Here is a 12,394-nt window from a genome sequence, read left to right as displayed (position 1 = left end):
TTTATAAGGTTCAATGTGAGTGCCTCTGCTCATGCTATGAAAAAACAGAATGTTTGGCAGAAAAACAACTACACCACTACCCATTTTATATCAGCAGCAATAAACCTGAAAAATCTGTCTTTGCTCAGCATGGAGTAGACACAGCAGACCACAATACCTCTGATCCAATACTCACCTTTTACATTGGTGCTGTTTAAGATTTAAGCAATAACAATGTCTAACTTAAATCAGAATGGCTGCATATCCATTGCCATGATTTGGCAGGGTCTCATCCTACTAAATGGCAAAGGCAGGCAATAGCATGCTCTTCCCCCCCCCCCCCAACTTTTTTTTTAAACAATGGTTGGTCTGTCACTCAGTCATTTTGTTAATTTCTGTATTTGAAACTACTCATACGCTGTCATTCCAGCATGTGGCTCAGCTCTGTAAATAGGATTAATGTCTTTTCTGATGATGGCCTAGTGAATTCTGTCTGAAATATTTGCTGAAATAAAAATTATTATTGTGAATGGCTGTCAATTGTGTACATTCTTTGTGTTTGCATGCATGGCAGAAGAAAAAAAAAAAAAAAAACTGCCATCCCTGTATGAAACTAATAAATCACCTGCAATTAAAAGATGGGATTTTAACCCACGTCCTTTCCAAAAGGCTTCATAAAAACCAAATGAACTATATATGATGGTGGGCTGAGAAGTTTCTGGCCTAACAATGAAAAAATGGATTTATAATTTCAAAATTATGTTTATTTTTCAATATTATCTCCCTTAAGACTAATACATTAATTCCAGCACCATTATCTCGTCCCTGTAGTGATTCTCAGTAAGATCTGCAAAACACTCCTTTACAGTAACAATCACCTCTTGATTTGAAGAAAAACGCTGACCAGCGAGAAAGAGTTTTAGTTTTGAAAAGAGATAGAAGTCAGAGGGAGCCAAATGTTCCAATAATTCATAGTGCAGATCCCTTAATTTTCCCATTGCCAAAACACATTTGGGGCAGGTGCACTGTCCTGATGAAAGATCATTTTTTCTTCTTCTGCAAACCGGGTCTTTTTCTCACGAATTTTTTCGTCTAGCCTGGTTAAAAGAAATAATATTCCCTGGTATTTTTTTACCCTTTTCAAGATAATTACTAAACGAAATGCCTTTAGCATCCCAAAATCACCGATGCCATGACCTTTTTTGCTGATGGAATCGACTTTGTCATCTTTAGCACTGAACAACCGGCTGCTTCTGTCCATTGTTTTGACTGCTGTTTGGATTCTGGTGTGTAATGGTGAATCCAAGTCTCATCCATAGTAATAAATCGATGCACAAAATCAGTTTTATTCTTGTTAAAACATTTCAAGCACTGTTCAGAGATTTTCATGCGACTGCATTTTTGATCTGCTGTGAACAAGCGCAGCACCCATCTTGCACATAGCTTTTTCATTTGCAATTCTTCATGCAAAATATATCCTACGTTTTCTTTTGAAATACCTATAGTCTCAGCAATTTCAAGCACTCTGACTTGCCAGCACATGTGTGTGCACTTGATCAATGATTTCTGGTGTGTTGTTACTTTTTTTGGACGTCCTTCACACGGTCATCTTCAAGGCTGGTATGGCCATGTTTAAACTCGGCAGCTCATTTCTTAATTGTTGAAAAAGAGGAAGAAGAATGCCCATAAACTTTTATGAACTTCGAATGAATTTCTTTTGGTGTTAAACCTTCTTTTACAAAAAATTTTATAACTGCACAATACTCAATTTTATCCATTTTAAGGAATACAGACAACACTTTTGCTTCAGACAGCTGTATAAATAAAGTACATGATAGAATGACTTGCAACTTCACATGGATGTCTATGACAGATGTACCAACTTGTGGGGGGGGGAATCGTGTCGATAGTGTTACCATCTATAGTTAAGCCAAGAACTTTTGAGACCACCCTTGTAAACTACAGAGGCCCATAGCAATTATGTGTAATTCACTATATCAACTCAAGCAATTTCATTATCCAATATGGCAAACTAATCACATCTCCTAAATCAAGATCTCATCACATGTCCTAAACCAAAAGCAAATAGCATTCTAAGTGTGCCACAAAAAAGCATATAAAATGTTTTTCTCACACAAAAAAAACAGTATACTGCTATTAAGAAATTTTTATTTTATTTGGATATCTAATTCATTCTTCTTTTGGTCTTCTTCCTACTTTTCTGCCTTTCAGAATCAGCTGGTATTTCTATGATTTATTTTGTCTATCATTCTTTCAAATATGCTTGCTTCTATTCTTCTGAGTGCTGTTCCTATCTCTGAACGTGATATTACATTGCTTCTAGGCAACTTTATTATATTTTATCTAGTGTAGTTTTTACAACTATTTTTCATTAATATTCACCTGATGTTTTTTGTAATATCTGAGTTAATAGATCACAACTGATCTATTAACTCATCTGTATATTTGAATATAGTAATTGCTATTATCCCAGATGAGATCAAGCCAGCCAGATTGCTTTTATTAATTTTTTTCTCCTTGTACTGATAGTTAATCCCATTTGCAATATGTTTATTAATTGCAATTGTTATTCTGGCTGACACGTTACTGTTTTATAAGATGACACAAAAAAAAAAAAAGCTTTGAGGGACCCTGTCACCTCAGTACATGACAGCAAATCACCTGCAACTGAAACTCCTTGTAAAAGTTCTTCACATCCTAGATGAGATTCAAACCAAGGTCTTTCCAACCAAAGGAAATCAGTAATATTATATAAGCTACAGAGTCTCTATATGCAACTGATTTCTTATTTCATTAAGTGATTCTGAGACATGAAGTCATGAATTTTTATTATATTTTCTCATCAAATGCTTTCCTGCTTCTAATGAAAATTTTAAGTCAGATTCCAATAATAATTTTCTTCATTGTTCTTCTGATTCCTAACTATATTAAGTGATTTTTTTATTATATTATTCATAATGGCAAGTAGTACAGAAGTATGTAAACTGCCCTGTTGGCTGTCTCCATGAGGTGCTTACAACTACTTATAATACTCCGAGAAAATGCAAGAGCTGTTACCAATGTTCAAAATACCAATCTTCCTGACACCTTTTTTCTTACAACTTTTGGAAAAGGTGGGTAGCAGTTCCCCCCCCCCCTGGAAACTGGTTTTTCATCCTCCTATAAGACACAGGCTGGTCACAATTGACAAATACACAGGAGAATGTTGATGGGCCTTATTGTAGCATTAATTAGGATTCTACAAAGCCAAGTTAATTGAAAGCCTTGAGCATAATACAAAGAGAGGAGGATAAAGGTTCATTCATAGATCAATACCTTTTCACCAAATATACTAAAAAGGCAATTTGGATGTCATCACTTTTCAAAAAGGAGGGCATAAGTTTTGGAAAGACTTTTCAAACTAATTAACTTATATGAAAGAATATTCCAAAGAATGTAAGTAGATGAAAAATGTAAGAGCTGGGTGCAAAGATATATCTGACAGCTAAATTAACTAATCTTTAATTGGATAAACCTGACTAATTTAATTGGATAAGCAATTAACTGACTCTTGAATGTGTTAGTGTGTCAACTGACTTCTGGAATCACACCATGTAACTGTACCTTCAGTGTAATAACTGAAGAATTACTATATGCGACTTCAATTTTTTTTGTTGTAGCGCTGGACAGATAAATGCCAATGGATATGAAACTTCAGGATAATGCAATGGACTTTGTACATGATAACATTTTACAGGAAAGATCCGTGTGTTAATGCAGATGCTACTGCACTGCAATGTGGTTTGAGAAAAGTTATGTGGAAAAACTTCAGAGGCCTGCACAGTTTAAACATCTTTGGAACAGCATATAATTTCCTAACTAATGCTTCATCAACAATATATTGACAACATATTGTTGATGAATATCACAAACTGTCAAGCTGTTAGAGAGCAAAGAAGTACCGAGGGTAATCATTGACAAAGTAGGGTCAACATGCTAACAAGATGTGTAGAACACTGTTTCTCTGAAACATAAGTGCTCATCCAATTCTTAACATTCCTATACACTATGTGGAGAGAGAAAGAGAAAGAAATAATAAAGCATGCGACAGTTAAAAGGCATTCACATCAGGAGCAACTATGAACTGTAAGTCCCGCTCTGAGATGAATATTCAAATGTTATGAAGTGTAATTTTAACACATTTATTCCAAGCTTTGCTTTGCACTTGTGCATCTGCCAAGAGTTCACTTGACCAGTAAACATGCCCCTTCCATATTAGTTAAGCATATTTTTACACATTCATCACCAGGGCTCCAGAAATACAACTTAAATCAACTAGCCATAAAAAAAAATTTTTACTCACCCAACATATCGGACTACCTTACAGAAATTATTATAAGTGATATTTAAAAAAAAAACTAAATGCTATGATGACCAAACAAAGTAATGCATTCTTAAATTTTCATTAAACATCACATGTAATTAGACAGAAATATCCTCTGCTTTAATGTGGGTTTAAAATGTAACAGTATATCTCATCACAACTCAGTTTTTCCTTTCATTTATTGTTTGTAATAATGGGTGAATTTATATAAATTTTCCAGAAATAATAATTTCACAGGAAAGACAAAAAACTCGCAAAAATAAGTAGGTAGGTAGCACTTGCTGTGGAGCCAGACAGACTTTTCACAAGGTACTCAAGTCACATGATCAGGTCTTTGACTTGACTTTCAGGATAGTTGTATTTTTTTTTTTAAATAACATGATTTTAAAGCCTTTTCATTATCTAAAATGCTCAAGTATTCAATTACATCTAAGCTAATTCATGTTGTGAGCTGTGAAAATAAGTTTAGGACAATAGTTTATTACATTTGTGTGCCTACTTAAGTGTTAAAAATGTTGAAAGAATAAAATGTATAGATGTACTACAGAACTGCATTAAATTATGCCACTTTTAATACCTGTGTTCATTACCAGTAATTAACCTATAATTACCAGTTTTTTTGTTAATGATATTACATTGTGAGAAAAGCACAATTTTTTTAAATAGATGGTCTTACATATGTGCACATTGTATGTGTATGGTTAACACTGAACTAAATGAATGCATTAATTTAATTATAAAATTTATTTAGAAATGAGAACTATAATTTCATTTAAATGTATTGATGATATGAAAAATTTAATTGTTTTGCTTGAAGTGTATGAGATTTACTGTTTTCAAGTAAAACGCTATAACAATGACATGTAATAGCAACTTATTTTTCATTACAAACAAAAACTGAAAGCACAACATTGGAGCATGCATGGAGTGAGAAGAACACTATAACACTACTGTGAAAGAAATTGGGAGGGGGGGGGGGCTTGACAGTGAATATTTAATCTTTCATAAAGAAAGAAAAGAATTTAAAAGTTGTTGGCAGAAAATACAGCAGGATGTATTTTTTTTTATAGAAAGAAAAACAAAGTTCTAAACCTTCAAGGGGATAAAAGGAAGTGGTGAGTATATGAATGGATTTCTGGAGCCCTGTTCATCACTGTCACCAGCTTCAAGCCCCAGGCTATTTTCACAAGGTATTATGAACTTACACTGTGCATCATTAATGACCTCATTTGTGGAATTAGTAGTAGGTGGTCAACTATAACTGTGGGTGCAAATGCCATAACAGCATGATGTCATGGAGTTTATTTGGCCTCACAAAACAAGATAAAGACGAATATCAATCATTCAATGCAATAGCATTCAATCATCATTCCAATGCTGATGTATGTATGCGATTATGTATGAACTCAACGGGAAAAAAAAAAAAAAAATTTAAACAATTGCTTTCCCAATTAATTTCCACCTTGATAAGCAAGTCACTTCCTTACAAGCATTAAAATGAAAGCAAAACAAGATATAACAAGGTTCCTATATACATCCTCAATATTTCCAATATATTTAAAAATGGCTGCAGCAGCGATACTCATTGAAAAAAATACAGCTGACACTGAATTGTTCAATTTTTATATGATTCTTTTATATTATTGCTAAAGTTAATAAAGCATAATGACCTGTGATGAGAGGGAGATTTTTTTAATTGTGACAAGCATCTCCAAAAACTAAATCTTCATGTCCTCTTATACAAATAAATTAACTGCTAGTTGAAGGAGTATCATTGAAGTAGCATGCTGAGCAAATTCATACAATATATACTACTCAGCACAAAAAATTTTCTGTATTTTTGATTTCCAACCCACTCCCCAACAAACGATGATCCAAATGTTTTAATTTTTATATGCATTCATTAGCAGTTTTGCAACAATTAAAAGTTCATGCATGAAAAATTGCATTGACATTCTTCAGTATTCTACAAAATTAACATTTCCTTAGCACTTCTCTTGCAACAATCAAACAACTACTCCAAAGAATGTAAACAAGGAACTGTTTGAAGCATTTATGCTATGAAAATGATACTGCACACAAATCTCAATTGCTAATATTTTTGAGGTAAAGAGACATCTCAAAATATCCCCTGAAACAATTTATTTTCATTAAGAAAAATTTTTGTAAGTCTTATATATTTCAATTTTTTTTTTTTTGCTGCTGCAAGTAAAATTACTCCTTCAAGTTAACAGTTTTATTTATTATGGTACAACCCAGAGTGTACGTAATAGGATTATCGACTAATAATGAATTACCACTTAATATGGCAAAAATGTTAAAATGAGCCATATTAAATAAACTTAAATAGTTAATGTAGGTTAATATTAAAACAAAAAACCTAACTAATTGCAAAATCATTTCCTATGTACATGCTAATTAACATATGCAAATAAAAAGTTAATGAGCCTTTTGTTAAAATTTAAGTCCTACAAAACAAAAGGAAACTAGATAACCACCCATATCCAAAAGTTATGCATTAATCTTACATATAGAAAGCTGAATGATTTAATTCCTAACCTTTTCAAATACGGAGCAAAAACTGGAGACGATGTTCTGTGTAAAAAGTGTAAGGTATACTCCCCCAATATTTTTGATAATGGAATCTATCAGGTACATCACAGGAAGCTTGATATCAGATCCAACCTATAAGAGAAAATGTTGGAATATCAGTAGCATATTTTAATATTAAATAGCCTCATACATATTTTGAAAAATATACAAAAAGGAAATATTTTGTTTTCTATAGTACAATTTTCTAAACATCATTATAAGGAGTAGATCATCAACCTTGGGGATACTTAAAAAGGTAGAAGGTATTTAGAAACTTAAATTAGCAATAAAAAACACATACAATGTTAATTCAGGGATATCATTATAAAATTAACTGTTCCAAAATTTTTACAAGGAGAGTAAACTGTGCAAGAAAATGCAGGTGTCTTTGAGTAATGCTGCTAAAAAGACTGATTGGTGAACTACAGCCAGTATGTTATAACTTTTAATTGTAAATATTCTCCAGCCAGTTTGTTACGGATAAAAGCCTTGCTAATTCAACCATCAATTAAGAAATCCTGATTGAGTAGCAGTTGTGTAGTTGGATAAAATAATGGAGATGGAGTTGTCAAGTAGAGTGCCCTCCCTCAATGAGTCTTTGGAAGTGTCATATTATAATAAAAATATATCTTAGACAGGCATATACCTGCTCCAACCTGAGGAAGTGAATCCCTACTGCATCAGCTGATTTGGAGCTTGTTCCAAACTGATTACAATACTTGGGCACTGCTATACAATATCATTGAGCACTATATTTTTGTTTTGAAATAAACAGATTCACAACAAAAGAAAAATGGTACTACTTTCAAAGAATGAAAAATATTCCATGTTTAAGATTTTCTAAACCTGTTTTCCCACACTGATCTCTATGACTACTTTATTCGATGGCTGTCTGAATCCATTATGATACTACTAGTACAACAGTCATTTTCTTCCATGCACAAAAAAATTTACCCCCCCCCCCCACCATATAAGATAATAAATACACATGCCCTCAGCAAAGATTAGCTTTCTCTTCTTGGAGTAATATTTACTCTAGCCTTCCTGGCATAAACACTCCACACTCAGTCTTTACCTCTTCTAAACATATCTTAGGTACTAATAATTTAAATAGTGACAAATATAGTATGAGAGAAGATATAAAAGGTCTGTTGGAAAACATAATCATTTATTGTCAAATGTTAATTAGTAAAAACAAAAGTAAAACGTATATTGCAAATTAAGTTCTTAATGACTCTGAAGTTTTTGGGTCTTTGAGTTACAAATTCTTTTGATATCAGGCACAATATTAGAAAGTTGAATTCTCATATTTGGTGTAGCGTCGAATCTGTTCCTGGACTCTGATTTGGTTGCAGCATAATGTGAAAATCCTGCCTCGCATAAAAAAGTCGTTGTAAAAGGAAGTAAAACAAGAATAGCTAGTTTTGACACGCTTGTCCAGAAATCATTTATTGGCAGTTCCTTGTATTTTTGTTTTAAATCAGAGTCACTAATTAAGTCAATTAGATTTTCATAGTCACTTGCGCTGAAGCCTGCTGGCTTAGTTGTCACAGTAAATGGATTCAGAACCCAGGAATTGTCCTCACTGGATTTTGGAAAATATTGCAAAAGGGTTAATTGCAAGTCATGCAAGTGTTCTAAAATTATGTTAGATACTTCTTCATTTACTTTAAATTTATTTCACTCAAAAATTCATGCAAGGTGGGAAAACAATCAAAATTAATCTGTTCAACTGTAGAAATCCAGAACTGCAACTTCCTATCAAAAGATGCAATTTTATCTCTTGTATTAAAAATTGTAATATTCTTTCCTTGTAATGATAAGTTAATTTCATTGCACTTTGCAAAAATATCTGCCAGATACGCAAGACTCATCAACCATGAAGAATTTCTTAATAATTCAATAAAATTTTGTCCTAAATTATGTGACATCAAGAAGACCATTAAATCACTATGAAGTTCAAAAAGCCTCAATAATGCTTTTCCTCTGGATAGCCATCTCACTTCAGTATGTAATAAAAGTGCATTATGTGCACTACCCATTTCATCGCACAAAATTTTAAATAATGTGGATTGAAGTGGTCAAAATTTTACATAGTCGATCATTTTTACGGCTTCATCCAAAATAGTTTTTAAATATGTAGGAATTCTTTTTGTTACTAGTGCTTGTCTATGCAAAACACAATGACTTTTGGTGGCTCTTATAGCTACTTGCAGGATACGTGTTACAACTCCCTTCATCTTTCCTATCATTGCATGAGCACCATCTGTACAAATATCAATACACTTCTACCGACCGATTTCCTGTTTTGTAATATAATTATTAATATGGTTGAATATATCTTCTCCGGTAGTTTTTTCTTGTAGATATTCGCACATGAGTAAATCTTCTTCGATACTTTTATCAAATATGTAACGAACAAACACTAGTAATACAGCGAGTCCTGCGACATCTATAGATTCATTCATTTGCAATGAATATTCACTGCAGTCTAAGTCGATGAATTAGCTCTTTTTCTATGTAAGCAGAAAGATCTTTGATGCGGCATGAAACAGTATCATTTGATAATTGTACTGCATCTATTTTTTTAGCAACCTGCTCGTTTAACATGCATGATACAATGTCTTTCACACAAGGCTTAATGAGCATCTCACCAATTGTATGAGCTTCACCATGAAGTGCAATGCGGTAACTCACACGAAAAGACGCCTCTGTTGCATTTTTAGTTGTAGCAATTGTAGCCATTTAAAGTTAAGATTTTTCTAGCGAGTCACGTCGTCTCTTAAAAAAATGTATATCTTTTCCTTTGTAATCAGTGCGTTTGGTTTCGAAGTGCCTACGAAATTTAGCTGGACCCAAAGAACTCTACTAGTATTTTATTATACAAAACATCAGGAGCATGTGTATTGCCAATGCACGTAAATCCATAATTTAAATAACTTTCATGGTACTTCCGTTCTGGTCTGTTCTTAGATGACTCGTCATCTAAGAACAGACTTCAAATGCTAATATTAATTCTTTAATATTAGCATTTGAAGAAACCACCGTTTGCAATTCCATATCTTCTCCAATCATACGAATAGATGTGTCAGCAGAAGTACTTGCTCCTCCTTGTGTTAAAGTACCTGTCTTTAAACAAGAATCCATGGGTATTTTTTCAATAATATTCAAATTCCAATATTTGTCAGAGCTATAATAAAAACAAATAGAATTGTGTTGTAAAGGTAACTTTAGTATGAAAAACAATAAGATTATAAATAAGAAATGTCGAATAATATAAAAGTAAATGAATAATGCAAATTAGTAAAAAAAAGGCTGCAGCACACAAAAGTAAATATGAATTGTAACAATACTTGTAAGAAAAGTACTAAACCGTATCAAATAATGTAAAAGCAATTGTAATAAGAATGGTTTCATAAAATTCAGTAACAAAAATTAAACAGTTCGAAATAAATCAGATATTAACTATAAAATTAGTTAAAAGAGTATTCTTTTTTTAAAAGTTGCCTCGCCTACTCCCTATATACGGGAATAAAAAGACGTTAGCCGATTTTTTTTTTTCCGAGGGCTCGGTCCCAAGAAATTTACTCGTAAATACCTTTCCAAATTTTTTTAAAGTTCATATATTAACATAAGTATTAATAATTAATTATGGCATAATCATAAAGAGTATTAGTACACTTATGTATACGGTGTGGCATGTTGACAAATATAAATTACATTTAAATTAGTTAACAATCACTGGACTAATGAAATGTTGTAGCATGTCGTAGTTTCTTCAGGCAAAAACATCATTAAATTAATTTGTGCTGATTTTCATTGACATATCCCATTCTGATCACAAAATATATTTATAATATTATTATAAGTACTTACGAGAGACTACTTACGAAAAAGTCTACACAGGAGTATAGACTTTTTCTCCTGTGTGCTGGTAGTTTTCTCCTCCTTTTGTATATCCTGGATATCTTTGTAGGTTTGAGGTGGACGACTCGTTATCTGTTCTGTCACAAACACCTTCAATAAGAGATTTCTTAATACCAAAATTAAACAAAGTGCCTTGTCTCTTATTCATGTTAATTTTAACTCTGTATTCCTATTACTTTTAAAAAAATCACGGCACTACAGTTTCAGAACAAGCACTTACACACTGCAATACGAACTTGCGAAGAAAGTATTCAGTAGTAATATATTTGAGAACCGGATACAGATTACCTTGATCTTCAATTTCAGGGAAGATACTTCCCTGAAATTTATACTCCCTTCCCTTTATACTTCCTTGCTGATTGGTCACTAACATTTGCAACGCAGATGTTATTTCGTTCAGTTTTGAGAACAGGCCACCCATTGTTGTAATCGGCTTGCAAGCAATTTTTATGATCAGTCATAAACAGCGGTATTCTCTTTCCCAATTGTTGAAAGATTTCAATGTGTGAAAATTAACAATAATTCATAAATACTTCCATGTTTAAAAATATGCTGCTTGGTCACTGAAATTTGCTACACAGATGTCATTTCCTTCAGTTTTGCGAACAGAAGATATGACACCAATGTAATGGGCTCGCAGGCAATTTTTATGACCCGTCATAAAGTGTTATTCCCTTTCCCAAATGTTGAAACGTTTCGATGTGTGAAAATTAACGATACACAGAGGTCATTGGGTGTTCTGGATCTGAGCTTTGACATATTCACGAATATTATTCTCCTCAGAATATTTTTACTATAAAATATTTATTCATGCAAAATGCTTAGAAAACTAAAATGATAAATTTCAGAACTTCTCGTGGAACACCTATTCGCAGAACACAGTTTGAGAAACCCAGCTATAGACTGAGGAATGAAATTACTTTTTTTTTTTTTATAATGAACTTATTAGGCTTGGTTCTATGCTTTAGAACAGATGCCAAATGATTATGAAAGATCCACTATAAACATAATACAAGATTGGTATTAATTCTAGGATAGCCTCCATAGCTTTTGGTATAGTGAGAGGTAATTTACCATGGTCATTATGCAAGAGTTAGAAGAATGATGACAGATCAACTTCATTTTTAAGATGTTACTGGAGAACTGAAGTACTATGAAAAAAGTTCTACGATTAGTCAACGTAACTCCTAATAAACATCAATCACACCCACAAATAAGTTGGAAAAAAAAATATAGCACATCAGTGATGTGTGGATAAGTAAATGAGAAAGTAGCAATTTATTGATATATTTCTTGAACAGCTGAAATTTATCTACAGAAAATTTGAGAAGGCCCTTCAAACAACAGAAGTAGACAGATTGAAAGTGCAATAAGTTTGTTTAGGAAAGCATTGTTGTAGAATCTCCAAGTAAAAAAAAAAGGAAGTGTGAGAGTGCATAAGTTCAAGTGCTCTCCTTCCATGATTTTTCTGTACTTGGCAAGAGACTAGAAGGCTCAGCAGCTGTTGAGTAA

The 12,394-nt window shown here is 32.8% G+C and overlaps 1 protein-coding gene across 1 annotated transcript in view; it reads right to left on the bottom strand.

Annotated features, from left to right (window-relative positions):
• Positions 1-12,394, bottom strand: part of LOC150104858 (uncharacterized) — a 265,378-nt gene that overhangs the window by 233,956 nt on the left and 19,028 nt on the right. Inside the window, exon 2 of the mRNA XM_090395375.1 lies at positions 6,923-7,048. Coding sequence (XP_090251501.1) covers positions 6,923-7,048 — 126 coding nt within the window. The remainder of the gene's footprint in view (positions 1-6,922; positions 7,049-12,394) is intronic.

This window comes from Typopeltis vanoorti, chromosome 7 (genome assembly GCF_054136105.1).
Source record: "Typopeltis vanoorti isolate ZY-2024b chromosome 7, IOZ_Tvanoo_1.0, whole genome shotgun sequence".
NCBI classification, from domain to species: Eukaryota; Metazoa; Arthropoda; class Arachnida; order Uropygi; family Thelyphonidae; genus Typopeltis; species Typopeltis vanoorti.
This window is presented reverse-complemented; position numbering and strand designations above follow the sequence as displayed.